At 34.9% G+C, this 22047-nt stretch overlaps 1 protein-coding gene across 3 annotated transcripts in view; it reads left to right on the top strand.

The window, feature by feature from the left end:
* LOC136035636 (molybdenum cofactor sulfurase-like) overlaps window positions 1-11366 on the top strand; it is a 90415-nt gene extending 79049 nt beyond the window's left edge. For 2 of the 3 annotated variants that reach the window (XM_065717532.1, XM_065717531.1), the window contains 2 exons: window positions 717-821; window positions 11020-11366. In XM_065717532.1, coding sequence (XP_065573604.1) covers window positions 717-821; window positions 11020-11199 — 285 coding nt within the window. In that variant the 3' untranslated portion in view covers window positions 11200-11366. Of the gene's footprint in view, window positions 1-716; window positions 822-1234; window positions 1341-11019 lie in introns of those variants that run through there. The other variant, XM_065717534.1, reaches the window with a different exon arrangement.
* The last annotated feature ends 10681 nt before the right edge of the window (window positions 11367-22047 follow it).

The following is a 22047-nucleotide window of genomic DNA, read 5'->3' as shown; positions in this document are numbered from 1 at the left end:
CTGAGGTAGAGGTTGAAGTCACAGTCTTCAACCTCGAATATACAGCTCCCACTGTATATTCGTGGCGTAATTTATGGTAGATACGATTAAGCCACAATATTCATTTGAGTTTCGTAAAGATCGTGGCCCTCATCATTACAACATGATGAAAAATCTTGGCGGTGATTCCTCTCCCCTAAGCTCTGGATCCAGGATTTTTTTTAAGGGGATGGGATTTTAAAAAAGGGTATTTTTATGGGGAGGGCTGTCTAAAAAAAACTTTGAAAATGTATCAATTTTTTTATATTCATTTTTTTTACGTATTTACGAGTCAGACAAACATTTTGGGGGAGGGGGGTTAAAACCCATAACCCCCTTCCTTGGATGCGGCATTGCCTAAACTAGCGAATATTTTCCAAAAAACAAAAATCATGTTTTCCAGTGGAAGAAATACGTTCTTTCAATTACTAAAATTCAAATAATTTTTGTTGCACTTTGGCAAATTTGTCGTCTCCTTCATTCCTGAAAACTCCCTTTAAGTGCCCCTTTCAAAATCATTATTATAGAGATTCCTCGACGATTATTGCCAGAAAACCAAAAATATTAACAATGCCACTGCCAAGAAAATATCGTTTTTGCTGAATTTACCACTTTTTCTTAAAGCTGACCCGTATTTCTGAGAACTTCTGGACATCATTTTCTATTATTTCTGATTAACGACTTTTCTTATCATTCAGGACGAAATGATCGACCGTTTTCGTGGAAATTTGATTGTTTCCGGCCTTGATCCATTTGAGGAAGAAGAATGGGAAAGCTTTAAAGTTTCCGGCATTATTTTTAAGGTAAGCAAGCAGTCATCAATCTTGAGAAAAATAGGGAATTGAAACGAAAATCTGTAAAGTATACTCCATGCTCTCTGCTTTCTATAAGCACGGGATACTCGAGGAAAAGAGTAAGGGACAGAGGAAAAAGTTTTAGAGCATTAAAAGAAAACAGCGTTAGAAAGTACATAAGGCATTTTAAAAAAGTAGTGATGCTGATGAATTTGCAAGGTTGGGTAAATTTGTTAAAATTGACATGATTTAGTTTGATAAATTGTGAGTAGTTTAAGGTTAGTGAGGTTGTAAGTTGTTACAATATTTTTGTTATTATTTTGTGTGTGAGTTTCATAATGTACTTGTTGTGTTTAGGTTTTATTTTTTTTTGACTTGTTTCATGAATACTGAGCGTGGATTTTGACATAAGTATACTCCAGGAGAAGAATAAGGGACAGAGGAAGAAGTTTTAGAGCGTTAGAAGAAAATATCCGTAGTCAAGTAGCTAAATCTGGCTCTGAAGTACATGAGGTATTTTAAAAAGTAGTAATGTTGATAACTTTGCATGGCAAATTTGTTAGAATTGACATGACGCATAGAAAAAATTTAGTTTGATAAATTGTGAGTAGTTTTTGTAAGTTGTTACAATACTTTTTTTTTTTATTTTGCGAGTTTCATAATGTACTTGTTGTGTTTAGTTTTATTTCTTTGACTTGTTTCATGAATACTGAGCGTGGATTTTGACATAACTATACTCCAGGAGAAGAATAAGGGACAGAGGAAGAAGTTTTAGAGCGTTAGAAGAAAACACCCGTAATCAAGTAGCTCAATCTGGCTCTGAAGTACATGAGGTATTTTAAAAAGTAGTAATGTTGATGAAATTGCAAGGCTGGGTAAATTTGTTAAAATTGACAGGAAGCATAGACGATATGTATTTTTGATAAATTGTGAGTAGTTTAAGGTTATTGAAGTTGTAAGTTATTACAATATTTTTGTTAGTATTTTGTGTGCGAGTTTCATGTTTTATTTGTTGTGTTACTAAGGCCTTATGGGTGTTTTTTTGTTATTACTCTGTCATTGTTATGTTATGGTATTGCTATTGTTTGGTATGTTTTAAGCCCGAAAAGGCTTTTGTAGCAATAAATATCTATGCAAAAGTCTGTCCAGATGCAAACATACCGTAAGTTGTAGATACCAAGCAATCCTTTTTTTTCGCAGGGGTGAGGGTAAGGAGGACCCAAAAGACTCTACGCTCCTCAGTTCCCACCTTTAGGTTTTATTTCTTTGGCTGGTTTCATGAATACTGAGCGCAGATTTTAACATCGTACATTTTCTTCCGGAACATTTTATCCTGAAATTTACGACGATCAGATACAGATAAATTGGATCCAAGTTTCAAACAGTTCGTGGTAACGAACTGCAGTAAGGAGCGACCCGACTCAAAAGTAACAAAACTCTAAAAAATGGAATTTTGATACCAATAGCTACATCAAATGAATCGCATTTTAATGCTGATTTTAAATATATAAGTTTCATCAAGTTCAGTCTTACCCATCAAAAGTTAAGAGCCTGAGAAAATTTGCCTTATTTTAGAAAATATGGGGAAAACTCCCCTAAAAGTCATATAATATTAACGAAAATAACACCATCAGATTCAGCGTATCAGAGAACCCTATTGTAGAAGTTTCAAGCTCCTATCTCCAAAAATTATGGAATTTTGTATTTTTTGCCAGAAGGTAGATCACGGATGCGTTTTTATTTGTTCGTTAGTTTTTTTTCGTATTTTGTTTTTTTTCCAGGGGTGATCGTATCGACCCAGCGGTCCTACAATGTTGGGAGAGGGCTCATTCTAACAGAAATTAAAAGTTCTAGTACCCTTTTTAAGTGACCAAAAAATTGGGGGGCACCTAGGCCCCCTCCCACGCTAATTATTTTCCCAAAGTCACTGGATCAAAATTCTGAGATAGCCATTTTTTCAGCGTAGTCGAAAAACCTTATAACTATGTCTTTGAGGACGACTTGCTCCCCCACAGTCCCCGTGGGAGGGGCTACAAGTTACAAACTTTGACCAGTGCTTACATATAGTATTGGTTATTGGGAAGTGTACAGACGTTTTCAGGGGGATTTTTTGGTTGGGGGAGGGGTTGAAAGAGGGAGATATGTTGGGGGAACTTTCCATGGAGGAATTTGTCTTGGGGGAAGAAAATTTCCATGAAAGGAGCGCAGGATTTTCTAGCATTATTAAAAAAAAACAATGAAAAAATAAATATGAAAAGTTTTTTCAACTGAAAGTAAGGAGCAGCATTAAAACTTAAAATGGACAGAAATTATTACGCATATGAGGGGCTTACCTCCTCCTAATATCCCGCTCTTTACGCTAAAATATTTTGAGTAATTTCAACTATTTATTCTACGGCTTTTATGATTCGGGAGTCATTTTTAAGGAATTGGGACAAAATTTAAGCTTTAGTGTAAAGAGCGAGGTACTAACGAGCGGTTGAACCCCCTCATATACGTACTAAAAATATGATTTTTAAGTAATCAAAAAATTGGAGGGCAACTAGGCCTCCTCCCCTGCTCCTTTTTTCTCAAAATCACTCGATCAAAACTATGCGAAAGCCATTTAGCCAAAAAAAACACATATGCAAATTTCGTTTTAATTATTCATCCGCGTAGAGCCAATATCAAAACATGTATTGATTCAAAAACGTTCAGAAATTAAATATAAAAAAACAAGTTTTTTTAACTGAAAGTAGGGAGCGATATTAAAACTTAAAACTAACAGAAATAACTTCGTTTATGAAAGGGGCTGCTTCCTCATCAACGCCCCACTCTTTACGCTAAATTTTTTACTGTTTTAAAAAGTAGAGTTGAGAGAAAGAGTCAAACTTTAGCGTAAAGAGCGGGGCGTTGATGGGGGAGCAACCCCTTTCATATACCAAGTAATTTCTATTCGTTTTAAATTTTAATGTCGCTCCTTACCTTCAGTTAAAAAAACTTATTCAGTTAAAGAACTTATGTGAAAAATGAGCAGTTAGTGAGCAAAAAATGGGTCACAAAAAATCAACAGAATCACTTTTTGCTCACAAAAAGTGAGCAAAAAAATCATCAGATAGTGAGCAAATATTTAAAAACATTTATATATATATATACTAGCTGTTGGGGTGGCGCTTCGCGCCACCCCAACACCTAGTTGGTGGGGGCGCTTCGCGCCCCCCCCAAGCCCCCCCGCGCGCGTAAGTCGTTACGCGCCATAATAGTTACGCGCCATTGTAGTTGTGTCCCTATGTCCCACCTGTGAATATAGATATATATATATATATATGGTTTTAACTACGTAAAACTTGCGAATATACAACATTCTTTGCTGTCCCATTGTCTTTGCATATAAATAGATTGTCAGGTTATCCCCCTGTTTCCCCCGGTGTCCCCGTTGTAGTTGTGTCCCTGTGTCCCGGTCGTCATTTATATTCCCTGTGTCCCGCGTCCCGGTCATCATTTGTATCCCGGTGTCCCGGTCTGTATATACATTCGTTTTTTAGTTTTGTTTTTCTCCTTTATTTTTTTCCTTTTTTTTTCTTTTTTAGCTTATTTAGATTTTTAGATTTTTTAGTTTTTTTTATTAGTTTTTAGTTTTTATTTCTTTTTAGTTTTTTTGTCCCGGTCGTCATTTATATCCCCCTGTTTCCCCCGGTGTCCCCGTTGTAGTTGTGTCCCTGTGTCCCGGTCGTTATTTATATTCCCTGTGTCCCGGTCGTCATTTGTATCCCGGTGTACCGGTCTGTATATACATTCGTTTTTTAGTTTTGTTTTTCTCCTTTATTTTTTTCCTTTTTTTTTCTTTTTTAGTTTATTTAGATTTTTAGATTTTTTAGTTTTTTTATTAGTTTTTAGTTTTTTTTCTTTTTAGTTTTTTTGTAGTTTTTACCTTCTTTTTAGTTTTGTTAATTTTTTTTTTTACTTGTGTCCTGGTCGTCATTTATACTCCCTGTGTCCCGGTGCTTTGTTGATTGCTAATCGAACATTCCTTTTGTCCTGGTCGCTTTCTCTTTGAGTGTCGTCATTTATTTTTTTCTTTTTTAGTTCTTTTAGTTTTTACCTTTTTTAGTTTTTTTTTAGTTTTTAGTTTTTTTAGTTTTTTACCTTTTTTTAGTTTTTTTAGTTTTTTAGCTTTTTTATTTTTTTTATTAGTTTTTAGTTTTTTTGTAGTTTTTGCCTTTTTTTTTAGTTTTTTGTCCTGGTCGCTTTCTCTTTGAGTGTCGTCATTTATTAGTTTTTTCCTTTTTTTTTTTAGTTTTTTATTGGTTTTTACCTTTATTTTAGCTTATTTTTCAGTTTTTTCCTTTTTTTTAGTTTTTTTTTATTTTTTATTTTTTTTAGTTTTTTACCTTTTTTTAGTTTTTTTAGTTTTTTTAGTTTTTTAGCTTTTTTACTTTTTTTATTAGTTTTTAGTTTTTTTTTGTAGTTTTTGCCTTTTTTTAGTTTTTTCAGTTTTTTTTTTAGTTTTTTATTGGTTTTTACCTTTATAGTTTTTTTAGTTTTTTAGCTTTTTTATTTTTTTTATTAGTTTTTAGTTTTTTTTTGTAGTTTTTGCCTTTTTTTAGTTTTTTCAGTTTTGACGTCACCTAATCCAGTTTTTTCAGGTGACGTCACCTGACACATCCATCCACACATCCATCCACACATCCACAGACAGACAACTTATTTTTATATATACAACGGGGACACCGGGGGAAACAGGGGGATATAAATGACGACCGGGACAAAAAAACTAAAAAGAAAAAAAAACTAAAAACTAATAAAAAAACTAAAAAATCTAAAAATCTAAATAAGCTAAAAAAGAAAAAAAAAGGAAAAAAATAAAGGAGAAAAACAAAACTAAAAAACGAATGTATATACAGACCGGGACACCGGGATACAAATGACGACCGGGACCCGGGACACAGGGAATATAAATGACGACCGGGACACAGGGACACAACTACAACGGGGACACCGGGGGAAACAGGGGGATGTAAATGACGACCGGGACACCGGGACAGGGAATGGTCGATTAGCAATCACCATCAACAAAGCTCAAGGGCAATCATTAGAATCATGAGGTATAGATCTGAATACAGATTGTTTTCCCATGGACCATTATATGTTGCATGTTCAAGAGTCGGTAAACCTGACAATCTATTTATATGCAAAGACAATGGGACAGCAAAGAATGTTGTATATTCGCAAGTTTTACGTAGTTAAAACCATATATATATATCTATCTATATTCACAGGTGGGACATAGGGACACAACTACAATGGCGCGTAACTATTATGGCGCGTAACGACTTACGCGCGCGGGGGGGCTTGGGGGGGGCGCGAAGCGCCCCCACCAACTAGGTGTTGGGGTGGCGCGAAGCGCCACCCCAACAGCTAGTATATATATATATATATATATATATATATATATATATATATATATATATATATATATATATATATATATATATATATATATATATATATATATATATATATATATAATATATTGATTGTGAATTGGTAACTTAAATCCATGAGATCTAGAACTAAGGTAGGATAAGCTTGTTTTGGTGTTACTTGGTTGTTTTACATTTGCTTGTTTTTTTCATAGGCATATATTTTGGGGGTGATACCTAACACGGGGATACCATAGGGATTTTATGGTAATCATGCCACTTGCCTAGGTAGGGAATTTAAAGTGCCGAAACCCTATAGGCAAGTGTGTATTCTCCTGATGAGCCCTTGTGTTGGGTTGTTGCCTCTGAATTATTTGTCTTTTTTTATATTTGGTAAATGACGACTTATGCTTACTTACAACACGACTGCCTGTCCATGGATTATTCTTTATGGTTGATTGTGTATGGCTATGCTGTTTGACCTATGTAATTGTATGGATGAGTAGTGTTAAGGCCTCATTTAAGTACTGATCTATATTAATTACTAATGTAGGAAAACAGTCTTTCTTTTCTCCTTCTGTCTTCCTTTTTTTACGTGTTTGTGCTGTTGCATTGTTGATTTCTTTTTTCATTATATATATATATATATATATATATATATATATACATATATAAGTGCTATTTTCATTAATTACAGTTTTAGGTTGAAAGAAAACGTTTTAAATATTTAGTTTTTGGTTCTTCTACATTCTGCAGTAGTATTAGCAGCATATAATTCACACTGTTATCCTTGCTCCGAACCACATTAATAAATATATAGAAAAGGTTATAATCACAGCATAAGATCTGAATAGTCTTTTTCTATCTTTTCAATTTATCTTGCATGTTATTAGTCCATAATAAGTTTAATATGGAAAGATCTTCTCAGTCGTTACAAGATGTTTTGCACTAGATCCTCTTTTTTATTTTAAATCAGTACAAGCATTTAAAAGCTAAAATAATAAAGCTTTGGAAAAATGTAGGTTACTTGTCTATTATATAATACACACTCGAGAACTTTTATTGCGAGTATGAGACGCTGTCTATACCAGACAATTACCTTCGGCTTGTTGGGAAACTACATTGTAGCTATATTTTAATTGAATATTTAGTTTGTATTTTGGTTAGATTATTTTAGGTTACGTATTTAATATAATGCGTTCTGGGTGGCCCCCCTTCCATAATTCTTTGTTGTTGTTTTCATAATTTTGTTACTAAAGTATTTTTTTTTCTTAGCAGTCACCAATCTTCACTTATCGAGTGTGTATTACATAATACACAAGTACCAAATGTTGGGAAGCCGACCACTAGTTTGTTTAAACTTATCTATTTTTAATTTCAATTTTTCGTTAGATGTTAACGACGACCTATCTGTTATAAAAAAATCGTCAAAATTAGAATGTTTGGCATCATTTACATCTGTCACCGTTCCCAACATTATTTGGCTACCTTTTAAAACTATACTAGCATAAATATACTATACCAATTTAATTGAAAGCCCTGAACAGAAATAAACCCCTTTTCAAGTTTTATCTAGGAAATGTTACTTATTTTGCAAAACGTCGAATAAAAGTATTAAAAAGCTTAGAATACTAAAGAAAATATCAATGAGTAACAACTAAATAAGAACATTGAAAGTGTTGATTGAATTGCTTTTGTTGCAGTCAATAATAATGTAAATATAAATAAATAGTTGAAGTAGTTTGCTTGCCTTTTGTGCTAACCAATGCCATATACATGGGGAGGGGGTACGGAGTTTGAACCCGGTTCCCCCGGAAATTTTTGTGCTACTCGTAGAAACGTAAAAGAATGCATACAAACGAACGCGTTTTTTAAAAAAAAATTTCCCTTCCCTTCGAACAAAAATAATGGATAATCCCTTGATACCGAACCCTTGCTTTACCCTTTATCAAGTAAATATTCGACAGCAAGTGAGAAATGTGAATTGTGGGAATTGTTTCGTAGCTTTCACCTCAGGAACAAAAATATATCGAAGTTCATGGAATACAAGTTTCTGTACGGACGAAGGATGAATGTTGATTACGATCGCTTTCTATAATAAATTAAATTGGTCTATTGTATTAGGCCAAACTCGATTGTTTAATTTTAATAGTGGGCAAATAATAAGTAGTACCGGTAGTTCAGAATTAGGATAACGACAAAGCGGAGACCCCAAACCATATCACAGCCACAGAACAGCTCCACGTTTTATTCCCAACCTATCTTCGTCAGGGCGTTCACCAGGGCTTTAACAAAAGAAAGATTGATATGGTTAGAAGATGTTCTTCGCATTAAGAATGACAGATTGCCAAAGATATTCCTTGACGGTCAACTGTCTAGGGCCAAACGAAAAGTAGCTCTTCCCGGAATAGAGTGGAGGATGTCACAAGGAAAGATTTAAGGGAAACTGAAAGTTCTTACGAGGCTGTAAAGAGGCAGGTTTCGGATAGACTAGGCTGGAGGAGAAGCGTGCGTAGCTGCGTTGGCCTCAGGTTTGGTACTGCAGTTGTTGTTAGCAACAGTACCAGCAATAGCAGTAATAGTAGCAGTTGTAGTAATAGTAGCAGTAGTAGTAGTAGTAGTAGTAGTAGTAGTAGTAGTAGTAGTAGTAGTAGTAGTAGTAGTAGTAGTAGTAGCAGTTTTAGTGTTAGTTGTAGTAGTAGTAGTGGTGAAGTTGTAGTTAATGAAGGCCCTAGCAATAAAAGTTCGGTAAGCATCCCGGGCGAGATGTAGCTCTTGCTTTTGTAGCTTTTTTATTCTTATTTCCCATCGTTCAGTGGCTTAGTAAGGGTTAGAATTACAAATCCAAAACTTTTTCCAGGGGGACATGATGTTTGAACCCCCTCCCCCCTCAAAATTTTGTCCTACTCGTAGAAACGTAAAAAAATGCAAACAAATGAATGTGTTTTTTACAGTTTTTTGAAGTAGTAGTAGTAGTAGTAAAGTTGTAGTTAATGAAGGCCCTAGTAAGGTTCAGTAATAAGCATGCCGAATGAGATGTAGCTCATGCTTTTGCAGCTATTTTATTCTTCTTTTTCATCGCGATCAGTAGCCCGTGGCTTGGTAAGGGTTAGAATTACAAATCCAAAACTTTTTTCCAGTATGGAGGTTGTGAAATGGGGGAAAAGTGTTTCTCTGAAGTTTAGGTCATTTTCCAGAAAAAAAAAGTGAAAATAGTCCAAGAAGGAAAACGAAGCTGTCAAAACTCCGAGAGAAAACTTGTTAGAAATCATGCAACATCAGGTGCGTTTAGGACACAAAATAATCTCTTAGGGACCTAAGGTTGAAAACATTTATATTTTCTTCGTTTCTAGGAAACAATTTTGGAAAAAGTTAATCGGGAAACAGCTAATTCTGAATTTTCAGTTTCTCTTAGTAAATTTTAACTTGATGAAATTTTCAGAGATTTTGTTTTCATGTATGGCTTAGGCCCAAACATTGACTGAAAAAAATTCAACTGTAATCTGAATTCGTCATGCTATTTACCTTTATTAAGACTCTCTATTAGCCATTTCCCTAATGAATTGTGTGTTTGAGTTTTATTGTGATTTTTTTCCCGTTACTGAACAAGCTTTTCTTTTCATTTCTCCTGATTTAGAGGCTCTGAACACTGATTGTGAAAATCTGAATTAAGATTTTATCTGAACCTTTTACCTGAATTTTCTTATATAAGGTAAGAGATTTTGATTGGAAGTTACGGATTCAGGATTGAAAAATTTCGGAACATTTTATTCAGTTCTTGAAAGACTAATAGTGTTTTAAAAAAAACAACAACAACAAAACTATTATCAGGTCCTTAAGGCCTTAGGCATCTGTTTACATACCCATAAATTGTTGCTTGCATGATTTAAAAAAAGGGGTTAAATACCCGCAAAAAGTAAAAGAATATTAATGAAAATCACACCATCAGATTCAGCGTATGAGAGAGCCCTCCTGTAGAGGTTTCAAGTTTCCATCTGCAAAAATGTGGTGTTTGTGTTTTTTTTGCCAGGAGAAAGATCACAGACGTGTGTTTTTTGTTTTATTGCTTTTTTTTCCAGTGGTGATTGTTCCGAATCAGTGATACTAGAATATCGGGAGAGGGCTCCATTGAACAGGAAAAAGTTCTAATGCCTTTATAAGCAGAAAGTCAAACTTCAGTGTGACAAATATGCCTCCATAGATTCTAAAAAATACATTTTACCCCCATCATAAATCCTCAGAATTGACACCACTATTGGGTCAGTGTACCCCCCCCCCCCAAAAAAAACGAATGGATCTATTAAAATTTTATCAACAGTATTTTTATGGCTCATATACTAGGCCTGTTTCTTTTTTTTTATTGTTTGTGACTTTCCACACCAAAAATAGACCCATTTACGTGTCGGACAGAGCTGTATCCCTCTCCTTAAAAAAGATCAGGATAAGTTTCGCCTAATACTATTCCAGGAAGGTAGATTGCTTTTCCTTTTTTTTTCTCGTGTCAACGAAGACTAAATGGATGGTCAGAATATTCAGTTTCTGAATTTGGATCTGATTCAGCTTTACCCACAACTTAGAAGATCCATTTCTTGATTTATTTTTTCTTACTCCCGGGATTTTATTAGGCATTTGATAGGCCAAAAAATGTAAACAATAAAATAAACAACGAAAATGAAGCTGAAAAAGTGAAAATTTTTTGAAGTTAGTCTATAATGATTTACAGAATAATCCTCCGAATGTATACTCCACAAAAATAATTCTTTTCATTTGTGGTAAACACATTCTCATTTATATCGACTTTTCAGGTTCTTGGGCCTTGTAGCCGTTGCCAAATGATATGCGTTAATCAATCTACTGGTGAGAGAAGCAAAGAGCCCCTGACTTCTCTTGTTCGGCTTCGGGGCAGAAAAATGCCCTTTGGTGTACATGTCCTGACAATGATTGAAGAGTATGGGAAACTTGAGTTGAGAACTAGCGATTATTAAAGCAGCCCCTGAAGATCTTGATTGTGTAACCACTGATCACTTGTTCATCTCTTTCTCAACTTTGTTAATATGCCAGGCAAAAAACTCATTCGAAAGTTAGAGTAAGAATGTAATGCTTAAAAAAGAAATAAAGACGTTCCAAAATAAAGACTTTAATCCGTGACAAACTTTTGGAAAATTATGTGTTGATATTCTCAACTGATGCTAGGTCAAAGATTCAATATAAAAAATTAAATGTGTGAATTATTAAGATACGTTAAGAGACTGTACCTACCACTAAATGTAGGTAACTTACATGGTTACAACTTCCATTTCCACTGGCGCAGACAATTTTGTAAATCTAACCACGTTTATCCTCCCCTCCCCCCTCAAAAAACGTAGTATCTTAAAGAAGCGTAGCCAAGCATAGCCGCTATCCATAGTTTAGTGTACTGGTAGCATAGTGAGTATTCAGAAGATGGGCCTCATATTCGTAGCAGTAATTAGTTAAGTTCTAGAATTTGAGGAGAAAGTCAAACATGTGAACGATATTTCCCTGATTCTGAAATGAGTCGCAGAGAAATTTTAAACATGTCCCCATTTCAGTAATAATACCGGGAAGACTTTTTTTCAAATATGTTACAGCGATGGCCTCCGACTCAGCGAAAAGAAAACCAAAATGATGAGGTTTAATTCGCTGATGTAAGGCCTCCTGTACTTAGAACCGCTGTACCCAATTGCACATGTTTTAAAAAGTTTTAAAAATATTTAAGTTTTAAAATGTTTTAAAAATATGTATTAAAATATGTTAATTGTTTTAAAAAGCAGAATTGTGGCAAAGAGTCAAACTTTAGCGTAAAGAGCCAGGGATTGCGGAGGGGACAACCCATTTCATATACGGAGTAATTTCTGTTCGTTTTAAGTTTTAATGTCGCTCCTTACTTTCAGTTAAAAAACTAGTTTTTTTATGTAATTTCTGAACGTTTTTGAATTAATGCATGTTTGATTTTGGCTCTCCACACATAAATTATTAAAATGAAATTTGCATTTTAATTCTTTTTTTGGCTAAATGGCTTTCTCTTAGTTTTGATCAGACGATTTTGAGAAATAAGGGATGGGGAAAGAGGCCTAGTTGCCATGCAATTTTCGGTTACATAAAAAGGCAACTATAAATTTTAATTTTTAACGAATTTTTTCATTAGTAAAAAATATACGTAACTTAAGAATTAACTTACGTAACAAACTTTTATATCCTTTAATTTTTATTATGTATATGAGGGGGTTTGTACCCTCGTTAATACCTCGTTCTTTACACTAAATCGTAAGTTTTGTCCCAATTCTTCAAGAATGACCCCTGAATCAGAAAGGCCGTAGAATAAATAGTTGAAATTACTAAAAATACTATAGCATAAAGAGCGAAGTATTTATCTCCTCCTAAATACCTCGCTCTTTATGCTAACGTTTTTTAGAACCCTTCACATGCGTAATAATCTCTGTTCGTTTTAAGTTTCAATGCTACTCTTTACTTTCAATTGAAAAACTTTTCCATGTTTATTTTTTCATTGTTTTTTTTATAGTAATTTTAGAAAATCCTGCGCCCTTTTCATTGAATTTCTGTTCCCCCATGACATATTTATCCAAGGAAAGATCCTCCCACATAGCCCCCTCCCCTCAACCCCACCCCCAAAACCAAAAAAACCTTTAGGGGGTGTTTTCCCCTATTTTCTAAAATAAGGCATTTTTTTTAGGCTCGTAACTTTTGATGACAAAAACTAAATTTGATGAAACTTATATATTTAAAATCAGCATGAAAATCTGATTCTTTTGATGTACATTTTAGCATCGAAATTCCGTTTTTTAGAGTTTCGTTTACTATTGAGCCGGGTCGCTCCTTTCTACAGTTCGTTATCACGAACAGTTTGATTCATACCGCACATGACCAGATTAAGACAGCGGTTAAAAGTTAGTTCCTTGTTTGATCATTAAACAAAGAAAAGCCTTTTCTACTGAATGCAAGTAGCAAAATTAACACTAGCAGAAAATATTCCGCATGAGGGGAGTTACCCCTTCTTCAACGTTCGTTCTTTACACTAAACTCTTGAAGCTGTTTAAAATGCTTTTTATCCAAATTCGACGGTACTTGTTTTTCAGGAGGTATTCTTAAAGGTTGGAACAAAAAGTAAAACTTTTAGCGTAAAGAGCGCTCTCATATTCGAATAATTTCTATTAGTTTTAATTTTTAATGTTGCTCCTTATTTGTAGTTAAGAAAACCTTTTTTGTTTAATTTTTGCTTGTTTTTCAAATCAGGCAAGGAATCAACGGGCGTCGTTTTTAGTACGACTGGTCGTTTAACACGCATTTTACCAGTTGGCTGAAAAAGGGTAAATGTGCAGTACGCTCACTTATTACGAGCTTTTCCTAATCTCAGTTGAATACTGTGTACATCACACGTATACGCTCTATTCTTGACTTTTATTCATTTTGTGGGACCCAAAAGTTTATTATACGGACGACGACGAGATGATCATCAAGGTGATCGAGAAGGTCATCTGAACGAGATGATCTGGAGATGGTTCAAAAACAGGAAATCAATATTATTTTGAAACACAAGGTCACCACTTGCGAGAAAGCCATCCTCCCCCAACTCGAAACGATAGGCGTTTTCAATTAATACGCAAGTTCGGGGAGTCCATCCTTTCCTCCGAAGGATATAGTTGACTATTCCCTCCACCTGCACCGGTCAGTGCTAACACTCATCACAAAAACCAACTGGTGCCACCCAAATGCAGGACAAAGCTGTCGGATGAATTTTTGGTGCCTTTTATTGTCATATTCAGTACCTTTGGGTGCCTTTTTTGGTTTGGGACAGGAAGGGCATGCGAAAGAACAGGCACTTCCCCCATTGCACTTCCTGGCTGAAGGGCTAAGAAACGGAGATCAGCACCGCCGGTAGGGACTGTAAAGTCCAATTCCGCATTCTTTACATTTTTTTTTGTATTGTCAGTGTTCTTAACCATGCTAAAGTGTGTTTGTCAATTTAAAAAAAAAAAAAAAAAAAAACAAGAAAAAACTGTGACACAGAGTTCGGCCATTACAGAGTATGGCCATTCGGCCATATTATTGCTGTTATATTAATAAATGATTCCAATTCTGTAGTATTTCACAAACATTTTACTGTAGGTGCTCTATTCTGGTATTGTATGTTTTACTATGAGTAGATTCTAAATATTACATTACTATATATATTCTGGATAAGGGTGTCAATAAAGTGTTGGACACCCAAGTGCCAGTTAGGTTCGAAATACCACTGAAAATTGGTCCCACTGTATGCATTGGTTTTAGAAACGGTTTTAATTGATTTCTTCTCGATTCCTCTTGATTATTACTTAAATTTTTAGGTTATTGTCTCTCGAAAGAGAGGAGAAAAGATGTGGAACCTGCCAAAAAACATTTTGTCAAAAAAATTGATTTCTTTGTATTAACTACACCCATCCCTCCCGTTCCACCCCCATTTCTCTTCTAATAGTTAGGACTCTGCGACTTTTATTCCTTGAAATTCAGCTCAATAAATTTATTGTAATTATCAGCCTTATCTTTTGATTACTAATGTTCAGCTTGAAAAACAGACGTGTGACATTATTCAACGGACACCTAAAGCATTGTGTATTCTCTGTTGGGTGTTTTGACTTTCTACGACAAAATTGACGAGCTTTAACTCTTAATATTGGCCTTCTATTTATAAGCTTTATTTTGACAAACCAAGGCCTAGGAAGGAGGAGCTAGGGGTCTGTATCCCTTCCCGAAAATTCTTTCCGGCTCGTATAACGTAACAAAATGCACGTAAACAAATTTTTAATCGTTTTTTAAAGTTTTTTCTGCCCTCACCGAAAAAATAACCTATCCCCCGATCAAAAATCATGGATACGACCCTGTGTAAAATCAATAGGAATTCAACAATAACCCCCCCCCCGAACAAAGAAGAATCTATTGAATTTGACAACATGAATGTGTCATTCCATTTGCCTCCAACAATAGTTGTTGGCAGTGAAACTCTCGTGGTTAGTAATTGTTGGGAAGGTAATAAAATCCACGCTTCTTCCATTAGCACCGAGTAATGGATACTAACAAGGGTTATAAGATTAACGATATTTCTAGGCATGTTGAAACAGTCAAAATGCATTCCCAAGTGGGGTTGTGTTTCGGTTCGTGTGTCCCTTGTCCACAAACAAGATTTACAGCGCAAACCTTTGACTGTGATCATAATAGGTCGTTTAGCAACAAGGCCACCCAGAAAATATTAATGACCCTAGGGACCATTGAAAGGGTTTGCGGGAAATGACTACCAAGGAGAAACAGACTCCTAAGAAACGCCGAATGTTTTTTCTTTCATACCGCAAATACCAAAGCAGTTCTTGATACATTCTTAAAATAATTATTTTTTCTCTTTGACGCACACGGAGTGAAACCCGTCTCTAAAGTTTGATTGACTTCACTGTCCTATCCCAAAACAGTAGAAGAGAACTTCTAGCTCTAGTTCAGAGCCAAAAAAGTTTAATGTTATTTCATGACCTTAAGGGCGCATCCAGGATTCTGTTTGGTGGGGTGGGACTATTTTTGGGGGTGGGTGTAAAGGGTACAAAACAAAACTTTAGAAACATACCAAAAGTTTGTTTATATGCATTTTCATTATGTTTTCACGAGTCAAAAAAAAATTCTGAAGGAGGTGGTAAACCCAGAACCCCCTCCCCTACCTGCATGTGGCCTTGTATGATTTATAACCTTATTTCGATTTTGTGACAACGTTCCAATACAATATACTGAATAAGATGTAATACGATATAATAAACTACAAATTATTGGAAAGGACTTACGAACTTTCCAAACTCACCGCCTTGTTCCGAGCTGGAAATAGTAATGTACCAAAACTTTAACAAGCTTTAATAAAGGGTGTCTCAAAAAGAACGTTCAATTTGAACCTGCTATGAATCAAATTCATTTGTTTGAACGAAGCAAACGAGACACCACATTTTCTTCAGGCGACGTCAAAATTATACATAAAACACAATATTGAAGAGATGCCCCCCACATGCTAGCCGTAGAAACACTCGTTCTATCTAAGAAATTAACCGTCATTCGCTCACATTTCTCCACTAACTTCGATGAGAACCCGTTAAATTTAGCGTTTAAGTTCAAATAAAGAAAGGGATTCGTTTAGCAAAGTTGTAACTTAAAGTACCCGAAAAGGAAAAAGTCACATTTCATGCTGACTCCAAAAAGTCCGTGCAGGCCTTCCTTTGAACACCATGCTTAAACTGGAATCATACAAGGACTTACTTTCTGTATGATTAGAGAACCATAGTCCCAAAAACTTAGAAAACCCCAACCACCAAGTGCGGCCTGACAAGGCAGGCAGGCCGCATCTTATTTGGGCCATATCACATAAGGATTCAAACTGTATGATTAGTGGACCAAAGTAGATCCGTGATCCGGCTTTTTCAACCCTGTAGTCTTTTTGAGACTCTCTTTATATTGAAATATATCAAAGCATTTTAGGGTGCAATTATACGTATACAGCCATTGGTAAAAAAAAAACAAGTTTTTTCAACAGAAAGTAAGGAGTAAAATTAGAACTTAAAACGAACAGAAATAATTACATATATAAGGGGACTCCCCCCCCCCGTCAATACCTCACTCTTTACGCTAAAGTTGTTTTTAACACTATTAAAAGAGCTTCTTATTCTAATTAAGTGGTGTTTATAATTCAGAAGTCATTGTTAAATAATTCTGAAAAATTAGAACTTTCTTTATTATATTAAAATGAAAAATAGATCATTGAAATTGTCTCCCCCCTTGAACAGGAAGGAATATCACTTTTTGCAGGGGTAGCACTAACGTGTCCTCTTTTTCTTTTGTTTTCACTACTAAAGGGCAATGGGAAAGCTTAGTTAGCTGTTTAAGGGCTCATTTGAAACGGAATTTCTATCCATCATTTTTGTAAATAAAAAAAAAACCATACGGACATGTGCTGTTTCCTTACTAGGGGTCTCATTTTCTTTGTCCACGCTACTGTTACGTTACGCTACTATTGTATCGTTACCGTATCGATGCTATTGTATCGATACTACTGTATCGTTACGCTACTGTTTCACCGTCCAAGATTCTAAATTTATTGCAAACACGGTGTACTTTTTCACTGAAACAAAACTCTTGACATAGATCAATTAGTCAAATAATTATTACTTATAAAAAAACAAATAAAAACAAAGAGTACACAAAAATAAACGGCAAAAAGATTGTAGAACCGTAGAAAATATTTTTGAAAATATGGTGGAATTACAACATTATTTTTCCATCATCTCCCCAAAACCCTTCTCTTCAAATCATGTAAATTCCCTATGTTTTTGTAGGCAAGTTTTACTGTACTGACTTGGAGATTAAAAATCTTTATCAAAATTTAGTATATGTTTTATCGTAAAAAATCTAATTAATGGGAAAACTGATTGTAGATAAACTCATATTAATTCAATGGTACCAATCAGAAACCACTTGCAATAGGAAACATGTAAAACGGTAGATTTCCCAACGTACCATTTTTATTAGATTTCTTCTGATCTTAAGCCAGGCTTAACAGAGTAGACAATTTTTGAACCAGGGTTAAACGAGGAAATGTTCTTACTATTTAAGAAAACAGAACACATTTTTATTTCATATATAATAATTCAATTAATTGATTTATTTGACTTTATTGCTATCGGTGGTGGTTCTGGACTCTGTTACACCCGGGGCAAAATCTCAATTAGTATGTCCGTCCCCATATCTCTCGAAAAATTTTAGGGTCCGATTAAAAAAAAACATCTTTACGAGATTCTATTTATTAAAAATTTTCTTTGATCTGAATCAGAATTTTCTCACTTTAGCCCGTGATTCCAAGCGTAGGGTGCAGGCACCATCGGTGGAGCATTGCAATATTTAGGTGGGTCACGAACTTACACTCTTTGACAGACTGTACTTTAGAGCCTAAATTTTGAAAAAAACTTACATGTGAATGACGTAAATTTTTTTAATGTATTTAAAAAAAAAGATCCGTGATATTATCGCAATAATGTCGTGTATTAAGTTCGAGGTGCTTAATACAGACGCTACTTTCGATTAGCATAAAATATGCCTAAGGGACGAACCGAAAAAAAATGGCAGTTTAATGGCCTGTTAAGCTTCCTTCGGGTAAATGCATGTAATATCTTTTTTTCAAGAAATCAGATATATCACAATTTCGGTCAATTTCATTTAGGCTAGTGTAGGGCCGGATAGCAGAAAAGGAACTGAGAGGGAGGCTGATTGATTTTCGGTATTTTTCGGCTTTTAAAAAGGATGCTAGAGCTTTCAATTTTCAGTCAAGTGAGCCCCCTTCCAAGTTTCTAAGATAGTCACTGCCATTTGAAGTGAGAAGAGAAACGGCTTCTTTTGGCATTTTACTGATCCTTTTGGGGGCTGTATTTAGAAAAAAAGGCCATATTTTTATTTATTTTCCATCTGCTTTGGGGTTCCTTTAGCCCAGTGTTTTCATCTAATTAAGTATCACTTTCTATCTCCCCTCCTCTTTCCCTGGAAGTCATTCTATACTATCTGAAGGCTCAATAGGAGTTAGGGTAATTTTTGCATTAAATTTTACTCTTTGAGACAACTTCTCCTCCCCTGCCTACAAAACGATCTACTGTCACTCCTTTGTAATACAAGATTCACGCTTACGCTATGTTGCAATCCCTCGCTCTTTATGCTAAAGTTTGACTCTTTGCCACAATTCTGCTTTTTAAAACAATTAAAAGCTTTAGCGGAAAGAGCGAGGGATTGCAGAGGGGACAACCCATTTCATTTACGGAGTAATTTCTGTTCGTTTTAAGTTTTAATGTTGCTCCTTACTTTCAGTTAAAAAACTAGTTTTTTTTTATGTAATCCCGCAATAGGTATAAATGTTTTAATTATAATTTATAAAGTTTCCCCAAATATGAGGATATTTGAGTGGAAATAGGAGGGGGTGTTTATAATCTCACTAAATTATACTCTAGAACATTATGTTTCAATTTTGTTGAGGTGAGGGGTCCTCAAAAGAGAAGTTTTGTTCTATTCCATATGTATGTCTTCCCTTCATATATATTCGACAATTACATTCCTTTTCTTGGGAAATAGTTTTTGTCACGGACAGTCATTGTGATTATTATTTATTTTTACTTTTTTCATACATCATTGGTAACAAATATCCAGCACTAAAACCGTGTGGCTAAATTTAATTTGATCTCTTTTTTATCATTTGAAGGAAGACAGAAATATCCCTGTTTGACTTATGTCAACTATCTAGTCAAAGTGCGTCATTTGTCAAAAGAAAAGTCACACAAAAATGTAGGATTCGCAGGAAAGAAAATCTAAAAGCTATACAAAAACATAGGGTTTGGAATACATGTAGGCATTTTCAGAAATAAGCATAAATGATGCTTATTATAGTCGGCAAACTTTTCTTGGATTTGAAACTCAGTGAGTGCCTGAAGCCAAGCGAGTATTCCTCATTATTTAATCAGTACCTTTCTCTTGTTGCAGTGGAGTAAACATTTTTTCTTTTGATTTATACCTGTTGTGCATATTCATCATATAATAAGTCAAACTTTTCACTAATCTGAAAATAATCATCCGCTGTCATATAGCGAGTGCCTGAAGCCAAGTGAGTATTCCTTTATATTTAGTCAGTAGCTTTCTCCTCTCGGAGGAAAGCGTACGTTTCTGTTTATGCCCGTTCCGCTAGTTTGATATAAATTAGGCATTTGATACTCTTCTGAAAAGACAATTTTTTTTTTTTTAATTTTTATTAAAATAAAGTAGAGGACGTAGTTGGCAGCGTCAGCAAATTGATTTTGACGTTTTCATTGATCCCATATCTTTATCACCATTCCTTGAAAATAACAGTAAGTAGACCAAATGTATGCAATTTTAAATTGAATTTTAATCCCCCTTTATGGAAAATTCTTTTCCCCTATGAAAAATTGCTCCATGGAAAGATCCTCCCATTTAACCCCCTCCCCATGACACCCCCTTCCCAACAGAAAAAAATACCCCGTGAAACCGTCTGTATACTTCCCAATCGCCAATCCTATATGTAAACAAAGAGCAAAGTTCATAATTTTCAGCCCTTCCCCCAGGGACTCTGGGGGATTAAGTCATCCTTAAAGACATAGTTATTAGATTTTTCGACTATGCAGAACATAATGACTGTCTCAAAATTTTGATCGGGTGACTTTGGGAAAAAGATGAGCGTGGGAGGGGTTCTAGTTACCCTAATTTTTTGGTTACTTAAGAAGGACACTCAAACTCTTAATTTCTGTTCAAATTAGCCCTCTCGAGGTATTCTAGGACCACTGGGTCGATACGATAACCCCTGAAAAAAAACCCATCCGTGATCTTTCTTCTGGCAAAAAATACAATCTACATTTTTGTAGATAGAAGCTCAAAACATCTACTATATGGTTCTCTGATACGCTGAATCTAGTGGTGTGATTTTCATGAAGATTATATGACTTCTAGGGGATTTCCCTTTTTAATTAAAAATAAGGCAACTTTTGATGGGTAAGACAAAACTTGATTAAACGTATATATTTGAAATCAGCATAAAAATCTGTTTGACGTGTCATGATTCTTTTGATGTGTCTATTGGTATCAAAATTGTATTGATTAAAGTTTGGGTTACTATTGAACTTACTATTATTCGCTCCTTACTTACAGTTCATTATCACGAACTGTTGCATTACTAAATGCCATGCCATTCTCTAAGTACTGTAATAAAAACTCCAAATAGTTTGCACCATTGTTTTTGTGTCACAACGTTGATTTTTGTATATATTAAATAAAAAAAACAAGTTTTTTCAACTGAAAGTAAGGAGTGACATCAAAACTTAAAACGCACAGAAATTACTTCGTATATGAAAGAGGCTGCTTCCTCATCAACGCCCCGCTCTTTACGCTAAAGTTTGACTCTTTCTCTCAATTCTTCTTTCTAAAACAGTAAAAAACTTACTTTCAGTTGAAAAAACTAATTTTTTTTATTTAATTTCTGAACGTTTTTGAATCAATGCATGTTTTGATTTTGGCTCTCCGCAGAGGAATGATCAAAACGAAATTTGCATTTTTTTTTTTGGCTCAATAGCTTTCTCATAATTTTGATCGAATGATTTTGAGAAAAAAAGAGCGGGGTACGAAGCCTAGTTGCCCCCCGATTTTTTGGTTAATTAAAAAGGCAACTAGAACTTTTAATTTTTTACGAATCTTTTTATTGGTAAAAGATTTACGTAACTTATAAATTAGCTTACGTAAAGAACTTTTGTATTCTCATGTTTTTATTACATACATGAGGGGATTCGCCCCATCGTCAGTACCTCGCTCTTTACACTAAAGCTTAAATTTTATCCCAATTCATTAAGAATGACCCCCTGAATCACAAAAGCCGTAGAATAAGTAGTTGAAATTACCGAAAATACTTTAGCGTAAAGAGCGAGGTATTAGAAGGAGGTGAGCCCCTCATATGGGTAATAATTTCTGTTTGTTTTCAGTTTTATTGCTGTTCCTTACTTCCAGCTGAAAAAGCTTTTTCACTTTTATTTTTTAATTGTTTTTTTTTAATAATGCTAGTAAATCCTGCTTTCCCTTCATGGAAATTTTCTTCTCCCATTACAAATTCTCGAAGGAAAGTTCCCCCAGCATATCCCCCTCTTCTCAACCCCTCCCCCAAACCAAAAAAATCCTCCTGAAAACGCCTGTATACTTCCCAATAACCATTACTATATGTAAGCACAGGTCAAAGTTTGTAACTTGTTGCCCCTCCCACGGGG

This window comes from Artemia franciscana, chromosome 14, assembly GCF_032884065.1.
Source record: "Artemia franciscana chromosome 14, ASM3288406v1, whole genome shotgun sequence".
Taxonomy (NCBI): Eukaryota; Metazoa; Arthropoda; class Branchiopoda; order Anostraca; family Artemiidae; genus Artemia; species Artemia franciscana.
This window is presented reverse-complemented; position numbering and strand designations above follow the sequence as displayed.